The 19419-nt window shown below is 40.7% G+C and overlaps 1 protein-coding gene across 1 annotated transcript in view; it reads left to right on the top strand.

Moving 5' to 3' along the window:
• The first annotated feature begins 14192 nt into the window (after window positions 1-14192).
• Window positions 14193-19419, top strand: part of Herc6 (HECT and RLD domain containing E3 ubiquitin protein ligase family member 6) — a 55918-nt gene continuing 50691 nt past the window's right edge. Inside the window, exons 1-3 of the mRNA XM_075955503.1 lie at window positions 14193-14520; window positions 16389-16548; window positions 17689-17765. Of these exons, the coding sequence (XP_075811618.1) occupies window positions 14292-14520; window positions 16389-16548; window positions 17689-17765 (466 nt within the window). The 5' untranslated portion in view covers window positions 14193-14291. The remainder of the gene's footprint in view (window positions 14521-16388; window positions 16549-17688; window positions 17766-19419) is intronic.

Genomic DNA, 19419 nt, shown 5'->3' with positions numbered 1-19419 from the left:
TTTGTGGGTCAAGGTGACAAAGGGTCAACTTCACCTTTTGTCAAGTTCACAAAAGATAGGGGTCATCTGTGAAGAAGGAACCTCAAGTTGAGAAAATACCTCCATCAGTTTGGCTTGTAGGCAGGACTGTGGAGTGTTTTCTTGATTAATGATTGATAGGTTGCAGGTGGCTTTGCTTAAACACCCCTTGGGAGAGGGAGAAGGCACCAGAAGGTGCCAGGGTCAAAGATGCAACCAGGAATCAAGTGAGTAGCAGAGCTCACTGCAGACTTGTTTAGTAAGGAAGCTGGGCCTGTTTATATTCCTCTTTCCAAGGTCCCATTGGCTCAGGTATCTGACTCTGCTGCGTTGTCCTCTCCTTATTGATATCTCCAGTCAGGTGTCTCTGCATCAGCAGTCACTGGGTGTAGCGGCAAGCCTTAGGTTAGCTCAGGGAAAAAGTACCTACCGCACATGCTCATGCGGCAGACTTGAGCGGGGCAACTGTGGCTTGTGTAGGCTGCGTGGCAGTTTCTCCTTCAATAGGAGAAAGTCCAGTTCACTGTGACTTGGCTGTAAACCTCATCTGTATGCAAGTAGGAAGATGTGTTCCTTCATGGTCTCTGTTTTGGTTCCTGCATTGTCTTGCCTTTCCTAAATGATGGGTTGTAACATGTAAACATAATAAATTCTTTCCTCCACAGCTTGCTTTCCATCGAGATATTTTATCACAACAGAAAGAAAACTATGACTGTGTGTGTGTGTGTGTGTGTGTGTGTGTGTATGTGTGTGTGTGTGTGTGTGTGTGTGTGTGCGCGCATGTATGATGCCACGTGTGGAGGTCAGAGGACAAGGTACAAGCCTCTGTTCTTTCCACACAATGTGGGTCCAGAGTAGTGGTTTTCAGCCTTCCTAATGGTACAATCCTGTAGCGAGATATTTAATCACACTCTGAACCCAGAGATTGCATTAATGAAATAAAATCAACCTTGGGTCAGAGCCAGCAACTAGTTGACAGGAAGTAACCATAGAATTGGAGGGACTATGGAAAATGATAGAGAAAGAAATGGGAAGTAGTGAGAAAGACTATTAGTTTTACGGTCCTTTTTGGTTTGGAATGATGGAAGGGAAACACTCTTTTTGAGATGCTGTCTAAGGAAGAATGTCAGTTGGTTGCTCCTCTGCCTCTCTGGGCTAGGAACTTTTCACCCCCACATTTGACTCCTAAGTCTTTATTGGTAAAACTATAAGATTGAGATTTGCAGGGGCTGGAGAGATGGCTCAGTGGTTAAGAGCATTGCCTGCTCCTCCAAAGGTCCTGAGTTCAATTCCCGGCAACCACACGGTGGCTCACAACCATCTGGAATGAGGTCTGGTGCCCTCTTCTGGCCTGCAGACATACACACAGACAGAATATTGTATACATAATAAATGAATAAATAAATGAATATTTATTTAAAAAAAGATTGAGATTTACAACACAACCCTTGAGTACAGTTCCTCAAGCTGTCGTGACTCCCACCACAAAATTATTTCATTGCTACTTTATAACTGTAATTTTGCTACTGTTATGAATTGAAATGTAAACACCTCACATGCAGAAGATCTCCATCCCTGTTAAAAGGTCATTTGATCCCAAAGGGTCACAACCTACAGATTGAGAACCACTAGTCTAGAGGATTAATGTTATGTCATCAGTCTTGACAGCAAGTGCCTTTACCCTGATCAGTCCAGGTTTGCATTTCTGATCCTCCTGCCCATTCCAGAACGCTGGAATGACAGGTGTATGCTACCAAGACTAGTTTTATGTGGTGCTGAGGATAAAACCCAGGGCCTTATGTATGATGGACAAGTACTTTACCAACTGAGCCACTTTTTTTTTATTTCAAATAGATTCATTAAATGGGATATGAGCTGTGTCTTAATGAACTACTTAAAGGCCACACACATACACAAAAGTGATTGTGAGCCATCTGACATGGGTGTTGGGACCTGACCTTAGACCATTTGCAAGAACAGCAGCTGTTATTAACCATTGAGCCATCTCTCCAGCCCCTAAGCCAGCGATTTTTGAAGTTAACTAAAAGGAAGTGAAACTATAAGGCCTATTTAGATTTCCGTTGAATATTGGGTTTCCTTTTAATACCTCTCTTCCTTCTGTTGTGTAACTTTTTCTGGGATGGGAGGCATGAACAAATGTTTATTCACCATAGATAAAGCACTGATAACAGATCAAAAAGACATTCCACTTTAATTTAGCTTCATGAATACATTGGTACTCCTTACAAAAGCATAGCTCTGAGGCTAATTTATAGGAATATGAGCATCTTGAGCAATACTCAGAAAAGCCGCACCATTGGAATTCCCCATACACCTTACAGGCAGCCCTGCCAGAAAGTCTCATCTCCATAGCAACTTCTCATTGTTTATATGATCTTGTAGATGGGCCTTTTGAGCTTTGTAACTTCCTGAGATCCTAATATATTTCACTAGTTTCCTAATCTTTTAATTAATTAATTGCACCCAACCGTTCTTTCCCTTCATTCCTCTCCTCCCAGTTGCACCCCCATGTCCCCTCTGTGCCCCCCTTCCATTTACTCCTCCTCCATATCTATTCAGAAGAGAGCAGGCCTCCCATGGATATCAACCAAATATGGCATATCAAATTGAAGGCTAGACAAAGCGAGGCAAAGAAAAGGGTCCCAGAAACAGGCAAAAGTGCCAGAGACAGCTGCTGCTCCCATTGTTGGAACCTCACAAAAAGACCAAGCTACAGTACTGTCACATAAATGCATAAAGCCCAGGTCAGTCCCGTGCAGGTTCCCTGGTTGTCAGTTCAGTCTCCATGAGCCCCTATGAGCCCAGTTAGTTGATTCTGTGGGTTTTCTTATGGTGTTTTCGACCCCTCTGGCTTCTACAATCCTTCATCCCTCTCTTCTGCCTAATATTTGACTATGGGTCTGCATCTGTTTCCATGATGTAGTCTCTTAGATGACAATTGGGTTAGACACAAATCTATGAGTATATCAGACTATCATTAGGAATCATTTCATTGATTCATCTTGCCAGTTATGTTTGGTTCTATCCTAAGTTTCTGGGCTATCCAGCTTCCGGGTCCTGGTCCTCCAGTCAGTGCCAGGGGTGAGCTCCCTCTTGTGGCGTGAGTCTCAAGCTGAACCAGTCATTGGTTGGACACTTCCACAATTTCTTTACCACCTATTTCTCAGCACATCTTGTAGGCAAGACAAATTATGGGTTTAGGTTATGTGATTGGGTTGGTGTCCCTTTGTCTTGCCTGCTTACAGGAGATGGCCAGTCCAGGCTTCATATGGCCCTTCGCTGGTAGTCTTAGGCACCTTCATAAATTCCTGGGAATTTTCACTGCTCTAGGTATCTAGCTCATCCCCGAGATGTTCCCAATACCAGCTGAGATGCCCCCCAATTCCAGTTGTCTCTCCCATTACCTCTCTCCATCCTCCCACCACCTAATCCCTCCTGTTTCCATCCCCCACCTCTCCACCCAAGATGTCCATTCTATTTCCCTTTCCCAGGGAAATTCATAGGTTCCTCCCCTTGAGCTCTTCTTGTTACCTAGCTTCTCTGGATCTGTGGATTTTAGCATATGGTTATCCTCTACTTTACAGCTAATAATCACTTATAAGTGAGTCCATTCCATGCTTGTCTTTCTAAGTCTGGGTTACCTCACACAGAATATTTTTTTTCTAGTTCCAGCTATTTATCTGAATATTTTATTATGTCATTATTTTTAATAGCTGAGTAATACTCTATTGTGTAAATGTGCCGCAATTTACTTATCCCATCTTCTGTTGAGGGACATCTAGGTTGTTCCCAGTTTCTGCTATGAACATAGTTGACCAAGTGTCCTTGTAGTAGGATGGAGCATCTTTTGGGTATATGCCCAAGATATAGCTGGGTCTTGAGATAGATCAATTCCCAATTTTCTGAGAAAATTGACATATTGAGTTCCAAAGTGGCTGCATGAGTTTGCACTCCCACCAGCAGTGGAGGGGTGTTCCCCTTCTTCCACTTCCTCTCCAACATGAACTGACATTTGTGTTTTTAATCTTAGCCATTCCGTCAGGTTTAAGATGAAATCTCAAAGTAGTTTGGATTTGCAGTTCCCTGATGGCTAAGGATGTTGAACATTTCTTTAATTCCTTCTTGGCCATTTGAGATTTTTCTTTTGAGAAGTCCGTTTAGATTTGTACCCCGTTTTTAAATTGGATTAGTGCCTTCATAAAGAAATTAGAGAGATCTCAGGCTAGCAACTTAACAGCACATCTGAAAGCTCTAGCACAAAAGAAGTAGTCCTTTGACGGGCTGAAAACTAAATTTTGTTAAATTAATACATTATAGGCTTGCATCTGTTAGTCACAGAATGTTAAGTTTAACACAGAGGTGAAAAAATCGATGGTTATTTATGGACTATAGACACCCCCACATAAACTGTAGTTAGATTCTGGAATAGCAACATTATATACTCTCCAACATGACTGATGTTCTAGTCAGTTAATAAGCCTTCACAGACATTTTCCTAGGAATTCGTATTCACAGCTCCCCCTGCTGGCCAAGCGTCACACTTTGTATGCGCAGGAAGCCACACAGTTATTTTTATACAGCTAGGATTCTACTTCCTAGGATCTGACGTAGACGTGGCCAAGTAGAAAGCAGGACAGTGGCCTTCAGCAGAGAAGAATAGTTGGTAAAGCCATTAAGAAAGAAAGTTCTGAATCAAATCAAATTATTAACCATCATGATCTAGATCAGACTCCTCCCTCTTGTCCTCCAAATCTGACTTAACATTTACATGTGACATATCAGATCATTACACTTAAAATTTAAGTTTAAAAAGATGGATTTGTTTCCACAAATTTATTTTTGTTCTATGAGCTACCATATTTACATTTGGGGTATTTCAGTAAATTCCTCTCTCTCTCTCTCTCTCTCTCTCTCTCTCTCTCTCTCTCTCCCTTCCCTCCATCCCTCCCTCCCTCTCTCCCTCCCTCTTTTTCTCTCTCTCCCTCTCTCTCTTTAAGGATTTTTGTCTGGCTTGATCCTGCTGTCTAACTCAATGTGGCATGGTTAGCTGTAGCCCTAAGAATGACTGATCTTCAGTATTTAAATTATCATAGCTCTTCTACGTGAACACCGAGTTAATCTGATGCATTTTATTGATATTACTTACAATATGTATATGGAAAAGTATATGGAAAGCTATGCTACAGAAAAGGATAGATAACAATATACTATCTTTCTATACTTTCTTTTAATAGGATTGTCGTTTTACATGCCAAATACTGATAGTGATAGGAATGGGAAATCAGACGGGCTAGGTATCAGAATTTGATACTCCACGTAGTCATAAGCAAACATTACCTTTTGTTCTAATGGTTGGAGATGCAATGAGACTCTCAAAGACTTCATTGTAGTAGTGCTCATTTCCTGTTTATTAGCAAAATCCAAGTGCTGTTAGAACTGTTCTTTACAAATCCTGGCTTATTATACTACAGGCACCGTAGGTACTAATTTAATCAAGAAATAGCAGTACCTATAGTATAAAACACCATGAATGCTGTTGCTATTAGATATTGATGTCTTTTGTATAATTTGATGAGAAGAGTTAATGTAAATCTTTGGGTATCTCTAGCTACAGTAAACAGAAAGTTAGTTAAATATCTGCGTATATTAAACCCCCTTGCACAATGTTTAATTTGCTGTATCTTCAGAGTGGATAAAAGGTGTGGTCTGTCCCAGTATACATACATGCACACATTTAAAATAGAAACAAATTTATTTTCTTTGGCTTTAAGATTTTGAATTTAAAATATAGGTACTCCAAATGGAGTTTCCTTTTGAAGATTTAAAGTAAGCTTTTGTCAATTTTAAAAACTAGTTATTATTGTCATGTCCAAAAGAAATTTAAAAATTTGAGTCTGTAATTATGATTTTTATAAAAAAGAGAGGTTTAGTAGCCAGTGCTTATTATAACTGTTACCAAGGCTAAATAATATATCAGAACTCCATTTAGTAAGGTTAAACTTTGAACTCTGAAGTCAGCATTATATGCCTAATTGATGGGGGATTCTTCTCTGTATGCTGTGGATGTACTTTGTTACTATTGGTTAATGAACAAAGCTGCTTTGGCTTACAGAAGGACAGGATAGAGTAAGGCGGGAATTCCAAGCAGATAGAAGAGGAAAGAAGGCAGAGTCAGGGAGATGCCATGTAGCCACTGAAGGAGACAGATGCCCGAGAAACTTACTGGCAAACCACGAGCCTTGTGGTGAAATACAAAATAATAGAAATGAGTTAATTTAAGATATAAGAGTTAGTTAATAAGAAGATTAATCTAAAAGGCCAAGTAGTGTTGTAATTAATATAGTTTCTGTGGTGTTATTTGGGTCTGGGTGGCTGGGAAATGAATGAGCAGTCTCCACCTGCAAAACTGGCCAATGTGGACTGTGTGGTAGCTGCATATTTTTTTTTTCCAGAAGGGCTCTGTTTGTTGGCTACAAGCAGGGGCGCTGCAGCTCCTTTAAGAAAAAGCTTACTGGCCGGGGGCTGGTATTCATGCCTTTAATCCCAGCACTGGGCAGGCAGAGGCAGATGGGTATATGTGAGTTTAAGGCCAGCCTGGTCTACAAAAGCCAGTTCCAGGACAGGCTCCAAAGCAACACAGAGCAACATGGTCTCAAAAAACCACAACACACACACACACACACACACACACACACACACACGCAAAAAACCCCCAAAAACAAAAACAGAAAGAAAGAAAGAAAAAAAAAAACCCAGCTTACTGACTCAGAGTAAGAAACTGCAGCTTCCTGATTCATGCTGGCACCACAAACTGCGGCTCTTTCAGGAGGCTGAGCACTTGAGTGGGGTTTGTGGGCAGCATGCTGCAAGCTACTTGGTTGCAGTATGAGTCAACTGCTTACCAGAGTTGAGGTGGTGAGCTTGGTTCCCACTCACAGTCCCAAGCTAGCAGAGAATTACCTCTACCATGTTAAAAAGGCTGAGAGAGGCAGAACCAGTATCTAGGGTTGCTACGACCACACTGCTTACCATTTTAGAATGTTTTTTGTCAGAAAAAGATTTCAGATACACTATAGGACAGATTCAGACATAAAAGACCTCTAAATGAGACACAGTATGTTTAATAAGTGTATAAAGGCTTAGGAGAGAAAGGAAAAGGAGTGTAGATAGTTATAATATAAGAGTATAGACAGAGATTAAAGGAATAAAAGTAATAAAATAAAGATTACACTTGTAAGAAAAGTAATAGAGTAAGAAAATAAGTCATGTAAAGATGAAATATACACAGAGAACCTAGATTATGTATATTATTGTATTTTCTTTAAATATTTTGACTGTGAATGAGCTAAGTGCAGAGAGACATTTCATTGTATGGGCTGTCAGCTAAACCAACATATATATTTTAAAGGTGTCTTGACTTCAAAATTTGGGTCTAAGGATATGTTGTTTTGAATAAGAGGTTCTGCTTTTATTTCCACAGAGGATAAAAAGCTGTGGATTCCTTACTAGCTAATATGGTTTAATCAAAAAAGACCCCCCGAGGCAATGACTGAGATAGTCCAACATCCATGACAGCTTCAGGACTACTGGCTGGGATGGACCTACCATACAGGATATCCTATAAAAGATCTGATTAACAGAACCCCCAATCAGCAGGAAGTAGTAGAGAGAACAATGATCCAGTTCCCTGAATGATTGTTTATAAATGTTTGTTTACATTTAAAGGGAGCTATAATATAGAGATAAATACTTTGCACTTGTATGGATCTTGGTCTATTGATATAAATGTAAGATCAATTTTGTTAAATGTATATTTCTGCTCTTTAAGGTATTGTGTTTGTGCAGCTCATTTAAAAATGTAATGTATAATGAAAAAATTCAGGTTAATAGATAGTCATCTCTAATAGTCAAGCTTGTAGTTATGTTTGTTAGGTTTTCTAGATACATAAGATGTATTTCAGACAGATAGGTATTCTTCAAACCCTTCAAAGCTAACAGAATAAGGCATTTAAAATTTTTTAAGAACTTAGTTTTGAAAGCGACAGATGCAAAAAACAAATAAACAAACAAAAAGGAACTTAGGACTTTTCATGACAATGAGACACATCTGCTACTGGCAACACCAATCTATTTCAAGAGGATGATGGGCATCAAAGAGGATAATGGAGTTGGTTAGTCATTTGGACAAAAACTGCTCTTGCCTGGACTGCTTGATCTGCTGTATGAACTGGACATGCAGGACCCACAGAAAAATGACTGCTGAGGTTGCCTAAGAAGGTGATACAGTCCTTCAGGGTTTCTGCTTCATGAGACAACTGTCAGACATTTTCCAGGACACAGAAGAAAGCAACTGATGAACTTTGCCAGTACAAAGCGTAAGAGATCTTTAAATTTCCTGTTTCATGGAGAAGCCTGACAGATACTGTGGGCCTCTAGGCTGAAGACAGGTGCTGCAGTGATACAGAAGAACTCTGGGTGACTGTCCAGGCAGCGAGTTGTCTCTGTCAATTCTAGAGTGTTAGAAGCTGCTTACAATGCACTTCCTGTTAATTTAGGTGATATTATATCTTTCTGGGGTCTTTGATGGAGTTGAAGAAAAGATAGTCATAATTATAGTTTTCCTTAGTTATGATAAAAGATAAGGTAGATATAAATATTGTAACTGTAATTCTTGCTTGATACCCGTTTTGTTACATGTAATTTTATTATGTTAAAGTTAAAGCCTTCCTTTATTTAGACAGAAAGGGGGGGGTGATGTGGGATTTCCCTCTGTATGCTGTGAATGTGCTTTGCTACAATTGGTTAATGAATAAAGCTGCTTTGGCCTACAACAGGGCAGAATAGAGAAAGGCAGAGATTTCAAACAGATAGAGGAGGAAAGAAGGCAGAGTCAGGGAGATGCCATGTAGCCACTGAAGGAGACAGATGCCCGGGAATATTACTGGTAAACCATGAGCCTTGTGGTAAAATACAAAATAGTAGAAATGGGTTAATTTAAGATATAAGAGTTAGTTAATAAGAAGATTAATCTAAAAGGCCAAGCAGTGTTGTAATTAATATAGTTTCTTTGTTATTATTCAGGTCTGGGTGGGCAGGAAACAAACAAGCAGTCTCCACCTACATTTAATGTTGAAGTATCATTTTTACAAACCTTGAATCACTTCCTAGACAACGACATGGTAGCTTGAGTTTGCTTTTACAGTGAAACCGGTTTTGTGATTTTGTCTTTCTTAGCATGTAACCTGCAAGCCAGGTAAACCTGAGTTTGCCTTTTCTTAATGGGAGACTTAGTAGGGAGATCTAGTCTAGGCAAATCAAGGTTTGGTTTTTACATATGAAAACAAATTAGGCTGGTAGGTAATTAAGCCTCCACCACAAAGCCTTTTTTTTTTTTAATTTAAGAGAGTCAAGTAATTTAAACTTTAGAATTATTTTAACCTGTATCATCAAGTAACATGCCTGAAACTTACTGTAAAACCAAATGTTGTCAAAGGTTAAAGCAGACATTTTAGCTATGAATGGACTGACTTGGCAGAATAACCTCATGAGAGAGCCTGGTAGAGGCCATCTTGGTGTTACCAAACCGTCTGATAAGGCTAGGGCCCTCCATCAAGGCCATCACAGAGATCTGAGAAGGATACATTTGACCAGGAAGTATAGACCAAGTGACCTCTGTACAGTGACTTACCCACTGCCTGGACAGTTAGTCTGGGACCCTCCTTGGTAATCTCGATGGCTTTGTTGCAGGGGTGCAGAGGTCATCAGTCTTTGGCGGACACAGAGGACAGTGTTAAGTTTTACTAAGACAATGGTCTTAGTAGATTTTTCAAGACCAGAGAGTAGAGAAAGCGTAGAGATTTTCAAGAGTGGATAGTAGAGAAAGCCAAGAGATAAGTGATTTGGGGGATCATTTGCTTGTGCAGTGGCAGAAGTTGTAATCATCTGTGAGAATCTGGAGACTTGAGTGTGACATTTTTGTAGCCACTGAGACTGATTGTCTAGTTTATACTGAGGCCAAGCTGTTTGTAGCCAGACAGTGAGGCTTTGTGGGGTCTCTGAGAATAAGTGGTGTGTGTGTGTGTGTGTGTGTGTGTGTGTGTGTGTGTGTGTGTGTGCGTGTGCGTGTTTGGGGAGAGATTCAGAGGCAGGTGAAGAGTCAGTGAGTCTAATGAGAGCCAGTGGTAGGCACCAGTAGGTGAGGGAGAGCTCCAGAGCAACTCCAGGAGTGCGTTGAGAGAGAGGAGGGGAGGGAGCCAGGAGCAGAGCAAGAGTGAAACTGGAGAGATTTATGGGAAAAGGATCACAAATAGGAACTCTGCCAGTGGGAGAATTCCAGTAGAGGAGAGGCGTAAGTGCCTTAGCAGAGAGATACCCTGAATCACAGAGGAGAAGTGTACAGAAGATTCCAGGCTGCCCAGGAGAGGCAGAACCTTTCCAACTGATAGACATTTAGGAGGGCAAGGCGGGCTCCAAGGGCCAGAGAGACTGAGAGGACACTTTCCCAGTGGGCAAGGAGAGATGAGTGGTTACAGCAAGTAGCTAAGTGGCTTGAGAGGTGAACTCTAGTATTCTAAGTGAAATATGGTGGGTGGTAGAAGCCAGCAACAGCAAATGTTCACATCTCGGAAGGGTCAAATCAGTGGCTTGACTCAGTTACGACAGATGGGTCCCTTGCAAAGGCGGTGACTTGTGTGCTCCTCCCAGGTCTCCGGGACCAGATTCATGGAGAAGGAAGGGGGCTGGGGCAGGAAACTACCAAAATGACCACTCCATTAGGGGAAGGTTTTTATTGTGGATAAGAGAGAGAAAACATCCAGAGGCATCTGGAAGAGTCCAGAGCAGAGAGAAAAAGATACAGAGTGGACATGGCCAGGGATAGGGAAGCAGAAATGGTGAGGAAGAGCGAGAGTGGGGACAGCAGAGAATAGCCTGTTATATGGAGGAAGAATAAATAACTGGGGGGGTGGGAGGAGAGAGCCTGTAAGCTAGAACAGGCCTGGGAGTGTAGAGCCAAGGAGTAGGTCCGCAGCGCTAGGACGTTGAAATGTAGAATGGGTGGGTACTTGTGGGCAGGGACTAGCCTGGAGTCAGCAGGGGCTTTGATAGGCAAACACAGTATGTGTCAATGAAGAACTATACGATCCTTCTGCCTGAGTCAAGGGAATGAGTTCTTTTGGCAGACAAAAACCATTTCACAAGTTCCTGGGTAATGCTGGCTTTTCCTCTAACTGCCAGCAATCCTTCTATAATCTGGCTGGAGCTGGACCAAGACTTTCATTTCTGGACATGTGTACTGGCTTTTGGAGTTTGGGGAATTGGAATTTCTTTTGGATATAACAATTCTTAAAATCCAAATTGTATTGAATAATGAGAAAAAACTTTTTATAGAGACAGTGGCAAAACTTGAGCCATTTAGACACTAAACCTCTGCTCATGTAAGAAGGGAACTCTGAGTAACCAAACGACCACCGCAAATAAGATGATTATGAAAGGAGATAATTTCATTAAATTTATCATTTTATTAAAACCAAGATTAGCATTATTTAATCTCTTAAGAATATGTCAGGTGCTCTCTTCCCCCAGCCTCAGCCCCAGTTCTGCATCAGAACACCAGTGGGCGCTTCCCTGACTCCCTGCTCCCATCTTCTGTAGATCCCAGAGATCTTCCTTCCACTTCTAACATTCCTCACTCCACTCATTGCTTTTTCCAAGGCCCCAGCCCAAGCAGTCACTCCCTGCTAACCCAAGGACCTCTCCTCCCAGGGCAACAAGTGGGCTGAAGCTGGACCCACCCCATTCCTACTGCTCCTGAGATCCAGTTCCCCCAGTTTCATCCCCGCTCTGTAGCAGGAACCAAGATGCAGCCTCCCTTTCCTTTCTGACCCTATCCACATTCACAAACCTAACAAAGACAAATGCAGAAATCAGCACCTAGACCTATAAATCGCCCCAAATCCAGATGCCTAGATGTCAGCATAAGAACACAATCAACAACAGCCAGGGCAAAATGTCACCACCAGAGCCCAGCTATCCTGCCACAGCAGGCTCTGAGTACTTCAACACAGCTGGAACACAAGAAAAATACCTTAAAATCAACTATTTGAAGATGATAGAGTCCTTAAAGAGGAAGTTAGTAAACCCCATATAGGCATCCAGGAAAACACAAACAGTATAAAGAAATAAATAAAACTGTTTAGGAGCCAAATTTGGAAATAGAGTCAATAAAGAAAACACAAACTTCTGGGAATGAAATGAAATGAAAAAATTTAGGAACTCAAACAGGAACTACAGAAGCAACCTTCACCAGTGGATACAAGAGATGTAAGACACAGCGTTAAAGATATAATAGAAGAAATGGATGTATCAGTCAACAAAAATGTTAAATCTAAAAAAATCCCAGACACAAAACCTGCAGATAATCTGGGATACCATGAAAGGGCCACACCTAAGAATAATGGGAATAAGAAAGTAGAAGAAATCCAGCACAAAGGCCCAGAAAATGTTTTCAACAAGATCATAAAAGAAAAATTTTCTAACCTAAAGAAGGAGATTGCTATAAAGGTACAAGAATTACACAGAACACTAAATAGATTTGGACCAAAAAAGTACCCTTGCCACATAATAATCAAAACACTAAGCACACACACACACACACACACACACACACACACACACACACACTTTTATTACCACCAACACCATTACCACCACCCAAAACAACAAAATAACAAGAACCAATAATCATTGGTCACTGATATTTCTAAGTATCAATGAACTCAATTTTCCCAATAAAAAGTCACAGATAAACATAATGGATGCAAAACCAGGACCTATTCTTTTGCTTAACAGATTTTCCTTTGGGCCACCAATCAGCTCCCTAATCATGACATGGAGACTTCTTATTAGTTATGAATGTTCGGCCTTAGCTTATGCTAATTCCACTAACTCTTATAACTTACCCTGTTTCTCTTCATCTACATTTCGCCTCAAGGCTTTTTACTTTTCTTCCCTTCTATATATCTTACTTTCACTGCTTCTCAGGTTTGGCTGGTGGCTGCCTGATTTCTGGTCTCGGTATGTCCTTCTCTTTCTCCCTCATTCTCTCCCCCCTTTTCTCTTTCCAGCCTAGATTTCTCCTCCTAAATATTACCTCTGCCCACCAGCCCTGCCTATCCCTCTCCTGCCTAGATATTGACTATTCAATTTTTTATTAGACCCAAGCAGATGCCTTAGGTAGGCAAGGCAAAACAAATGCAACATGCCTTTACACAATTAAATGCAGTACAAACAAATGTAACACATGTTTACATCATTAACAAAGGCAGCAGAAACAGATGTAACATACTTTCACACAGGTAAAGTAATATTCTGCCGCATAAGCAAACGTAACACATATTTTCCTAGTTAAAGCAATATTCCACAACGTTTGCTACATCTAAGAAACACACTGGAACATCAAAGATACACATTAACTCAGGGGAAGTATTAGAAAAAGTATTCCAAAAAAATGGACCTAAGAAACAAGTTGGTGTGGTCATTTTAATATCTAACAAAATAGACTTCAACCCAAACCTAACCAGAAGAGACAAGAAAGTCACTATATATCAAAAGACAAATCCACCAAGAGGATAATGCAGTTCTTAACATTTATTCCCCAAACACAAGGGCCCCTACATTTGTAAAAGAAATACTTAAATCAGATACTCATTCTCATATGTAGTGGGAGACTTCAATAATCCATTCTCACCAATAGATAAGTCATCCAGACAAAAACTAAACAGAAATTCTAGAGCTAACAGAGGTTATAAACCAAATGGACATAACAGTTATTTACAAGACATTTCGCCCAAACACAAAAGGATAGATCCTCTTATCTGCACTTCATGGAAAATTCTCCAAAACTGACCACAAAGCAAGTATCAGCTGCCACTGAAATTTCTATACCTTGTGAATTTGTCACTTAATAAATAGCTCACAAACCTAGCAATTTGTCCAGATAGCAGGACTCAGAAGTGGCTTGATTATGGTGGAGATACTTCCCTTTTCTCTGTTTTCTCTGCTACTCAAGTGCTTCAAACTCAAGCAGCCAGGTTTTAAGATGACCTGCAGGGCGTGGAGGAAGCGGTTAGCGGCACCAGACAAGAGGACACTCACACGAAAGAAAGAATCGTGACGTCAGAGATAAAGTAACATTCCTGGGAGGAGTTAGGAAGCCCAGTCACTCGCAGTTGGGAGCCCATTTGACCCAGTTGATGCGCAAGAGTCGCAGGTGGCAGGGCTGTGCAGAGATGTACTTCTGCTGGACTGCGGACTGTCCGGAGCCTCGGCGCCTGAAGGCGGGAGATGGCGGTGAGCTCTTGCAGGCAGCCAGTGGGGAGCGCCACTCTCTGCTACTGTTCAGCAACCACCGAGTGTACTCCTGTGGGGACAACAGCTTTGGCCAGCTGGGCCAGAAGAGAGAGCAGAATACCCAACGGCCAGGTGAGTACCCAGCCCAGGAGCGGGTGCCCGGACGGGACGGGATGTGGATGTCTCGGTCTCTGGACCAGGGATACTTTGAAGCCGGTTCCCCCAAGGATACTTGGAAGCCGGTTACCCTGCTTTGAGCTGCTCAAGTCAGTGGTTTCCGTTTCCCAGGACTCTAGAGTTAGTTAGCATTTGTTTCGGTTTCCAATTCCTCTTCTTTGAGAAACGATGAGCCAGTCAGAGCTGCGTTCCTCTAGACAGAAAAAAGGCCCCTCCCCCTTGCCTTTCAGACTTTCAGGGGAGGGGGAGGGGGTTGTCTTCCAGACCGAGTGGGTTGTACACCTCTAACTAATTTAGCAATGCCCGGGAACATTTTTTCTCCTAATTTTAAACAAAAGTATAATATTACTTTTGGGCATTAAGGCTGTTGTAGGAACCTAGTAAAAAAAAAAAGCCACCTGTAGGGTCTGGAGAGATTGCTCAGTGGTTAAGGATTTGGTTCCTAGCACCTATGTGCCAGTAATCACCTTGTAATTCCAGTTTCAGGGGATCTGATGCCTCGGTGGGCACCAGCACACACATATGCACACAGTATCGCACACACACATAAAAATAAATAAAAATTATTTTTCAAAAGGAGACACCTGTAGTCACACCAAGAGCTCTAATAACAGGGCATAGTTCCTGCTTGTCTTATTCTCTGTGTATGTATTTGATCCTTATAGAATCATGTCATTGTAAAGTATCGTATTTAAACAAATTGTGTTTTTACCAAAATATATTTCTCTATTGGGGCTTTTTAATATATTATACTGATTCATATTCCTATAAATATGGATCTAACTAAAGTTCTAGGGTTTTTTGGTTTGTTTATTTGTCATTTTATATGCTAAGCATCCACTCTACCATCGGGCTATATTACATTCTCAGGCCTTAACCATATTTGATTATGTGTTTAGAATAATTTGAATAACTGTGTATTCAAATTATTCTGACAGAGGTAGCCCTCTGTTCTTTTAGATGCAGTTCCTGCAAGCTGCAAATTTAGCAGGAAAAAACCAACAGGCAAAAAACAGCATTTAATTTTATCAATCTTTTACCTAGAGAGTAATTTGTCTGCATGGGAATTCACAGAAAGAAAATAAAACCCAAAGAGGTGCTTAGATTCAGGAACTTGTGTACTCTATTTAACAAAAGAAAGGAGCCTGGGACTTTACTGTGTGGGACCATCAAGAAATAGTGATAGAGCACTTGCCAGACATGAATGAGGCCCTAGTATTGCAAAAAAGAACCGAACAGAAAAAGCAGAATGAAATAAAAAGGTAACCTATGTACATTAATAGCCTAAAGCATTAATTGTAGTATTTGTTACTCATGAAGAGACCAGCACTAGAGTCTAAGGGCTCAGGCCACCCTGAGGGGAGTGAGCAGATTCCAGACAGAAATTTCCACAAACTTATACAGAGCTTAAGGGAGCAAGACAAAATAATTCTCTTGGTTAAAGTGGTCAGAGCCTGGTTAAAGTTACTGGACAGCTTCTATTCTCTGTGTAGAGGTTAGCTGGGCGTGTTTCAGTTTCATTTCCCTGGGCTGTGACGTCATTAACAGCTGGGTTTCAGTTTGCTTATGTAGGAACTCAAGGTGATAAGCCTTGTCAGCCAAGTTGTGTCCAGGCAGTCAGAATAACACCGCTGTGTTTCCCCATATATACTATGAGCATATTGGGTTGTTTCCTCCGGGTGTTTAGTAAGGTCTCTAGATTTGGTTTAACAGACATTGAAGGAGTCAAAGAGTAAAGTCTTGCGTTTTGAAGGCAATTACTGTCTTAAACTCTAGAAGCTTATAACGTTATGGGAGTTTTCTCTTCATTTTTGTTTCCAAAGAACCAATCCGGGCATTGGATACTCTGCACGTTAACCTCGTGAGCTGTGGGAAGGAGCACTCCATAGCTGTCTGCCACAAAGGAAGGGTCTTTGCATGGGGAGCAGGTTCGCAAGGGCAGCTGGGGATTGAAGTATGTAAGGAAATAAACTTAATGCCTACGTAAGTATTTTAATTCACTCCTTTCCCCAATAATTTTGCATGATAGGTACTCAAACACCAGGACACAAAGATGACCTTGCCTAAGGTATCCCTAGCCTCAAGGGTAAGAGAAGTGGTCAGAAAATCATTTGCAGAGCCCATTGTTTAATTAGAGCTCATGAAGGAGAAAATCAGAATGAAATGATATGTGATTCTTGAGTCCTAATTTCATTTCTTATAATATACATACGGGGAAGCACTTGGACTCCTACAGTAAATAAAATTCAAAACCAACTATTTTAAGTACAAACTATCATGAAACCAAGAATTCAGAAAGAAATCTCACTTGATTCCCTTGCATCTGAGTAGAACAGAGCCTCTCACATTAAGCCACATCCTATGTGTTTCCCAAATATTCAATGAATGAAATTATGATGAAAAAGCCTAATGGAACATGTCATACTCTTCCAGTGAATACATAGACCTTTACAGAGATAGAGACAGGAGTTCAAGGTCCTCCTCAGTTGCTTAGGGAGTCAGAAACCAGCTAGATCTATGTGAGACCTTTTCTCACCCTCCTCTTCTTAAAGACTCCAAACACCCAAACTACACCAAACCAAACCAGACAAACCAACTGATGGAATGTGGCTTGGGCTGCATGCTGTACTTTGAAATGAAGAATTTCGACTAGGAAGGAGTGGGCAGCAGGTCCTCCTAGGTAGTCAATGTCTTGTCACAGTGATGCATGATCAAAGAATATGGTTAGATGCATGAGATTGGAAATTATAACGGCGGGAGAGGCATTAGCAGGCTCAGTGTGGGAAAGAATAGTCCGTCTGGCCTAATGAAGAGATCTAAAAGGTGCAAAATAGTTGGGGGAACCCCAAATGCTCCCCTGTCTTCACAAGGGGGGACAGAGATGATCTGGAGTTCTTAGAGGCTGGGAGGAAACCCTTCCCCTCAGTAGTTAAAATCACAAAAAGAAGGAAGGAAAAAAAGCAGTGTGGCTCTTTGAGATAACGGTATTACAGAAGCACAAGAGGATAAAATTATTCTCTAAGATCTGATGCATTATCTAGAATACTTTTAAATGTCTGTAATTTCTTTGCTAATTCTTCCTAAACAAGGTTTAACAGACTTTTGTGACTTTTTTCATTATAGAAAAATAAAATTTCCAGATGGCATAAAAATAATCCAAGTTTCCTGTGGACACTACCACACCTTGGCATTATCGGAAGGTAAAGAATACTTTGGGAGCCTCTGAATGTCACTAGAAAAATATTTTAAATATAAATTATAACCATGGGTTTTTAATCCACTAGATCCACCAAGTTTCATTTGAATGCATTTAGAACTTTTTTCTTTCTTTCTTTCTTTCTTTCTTTCTTTCTTTCTTTCTTTCTTTCTTTTTTTCTGTTTTTTTTTTGAGACAGGGATTCTCTGTGTAGCTCTGACTATCCTAAAATTCAGTCTGTAGACCAGGCTTGCCTTGAACTCACAAAGTTCGCTTGCCTATGCCTCCCCAGTACTGGGATTAAAGGCATGGGCATCTAGCTGCATTTAGAACATTTTAACTGTAGATTTCATCAGATATGGTGATCTTTATTTTTTTTCAGATGTCTCTGTTCTTATTCAAAGTAGTGTGTGTCTCACCGCAATCTGGGATCTCCCTTTCACATGAATGGCCAACTTTAACACTGCCTTTATGCCCAATGTCTTATCCTCATCAGTAAACTGAACCCTTAGATAGAAGAAAAGTTGGGATGTCAGATTCAGGACCGTGTATTTTCCCACTTATCTCTCTCATACCTCACCATCCTCCTCCTCAGCTCAGATTTCTTGATGGGGCATGGTCAGGAGAAAATCTACTTTATCTTGTGAGGAATGTCATGGTGGCTTCAAATTAAATGAAAAATGATTAACATAAAAGACACCCAGTTATTGTTAGTATTTTTATGTGCAATAATTCACAGAAAAGAAATGAAACTAAAGCTGGGCGGTGGTGGCTCACGCCTTTAATCCAAGCACTCAGGAGGCAGAGACAGGTGGATCTCTATGAGTTCGAGGCCAGCCTGGTCTACAGAGCAAGTTCCAGGACAGGGTCCAAAGCTACAGAGAAACCCTATCTCGAAAAACCAATTCTAAGAATTGAACTGCAAGGCGTGCTAAGCAAGAGCTCCTACACAGAGATATTTCTAAGTCCTGGAGATATGCGCACACACACACACACACACATCTGTAAACTATATATTATTATAATAATTATGTTACATTTATAATATTATTTAATTAAATATAATCATATTATTTCCCCCTTCTCCCCCTCTCTCAAACTCATGATTTCTTAATCTTTAATTCTTATTGATACACACCTACATATATATATATGTATATATATATGTATATGTCATGCTGATTTGATTTAGAGTTGCTTGTGTGTATATGATTCCAGAGCTGAGCACTTGACATTGGACAAATACTTTTGGGACTCATGCCTGGTGAAGACTGGTTTTCATTCTCTCAGCAGTCATTATTGCCTGTAGTTCTTCTTCTAGGGGAAGGCCTCTAAGAGATTTCTCCCTTTGATTGTGGCTTGTCAGTTGATATCATTGGTCAAGCCTTATACAACAGTCATATTGCAGTTTCTCTGTCTTATCTAGAAGATATACTCTCTGAGTAGATTTTCTGTCATCTGACACTTACAGTATTTCTGTCTCTCTTCTTCAATGCTCCCTGATATTTCTTTGTATATGTTTTCTTCTCTAGATAGCCTCTAAACCTCGCTATACTTAGAGAAAGTGGGGTGGTAACATCATCTGCTATTATTAAGTTGGTGTTAATCTGTATCTTTAATTCTGATCCTATAGTTGCTATGAAGTTGTGTGCACTAGA

The sequence above is a fragment of the Microtus pennsylvanicus genome, chromosome 21 (assembly GCF_037038515.1).
Source record: "Microtus pennsylvanicus isolate mMicPen1 chromosome 21, mMicPen1.hap1, whole genome shotgun sequence".
Taxonomy (NCBI): Eukaryota; Metazoa; Chordata; class Mammalia; order Rodentia; family Cricetidae; genus Microtus; species Microtus pennsylvanicus.
The sequence above is the reverse complement of the archived record's forward strand: the minus strand, read 5'-3'. Positions and strand labels throughout refer to the sequence as shown.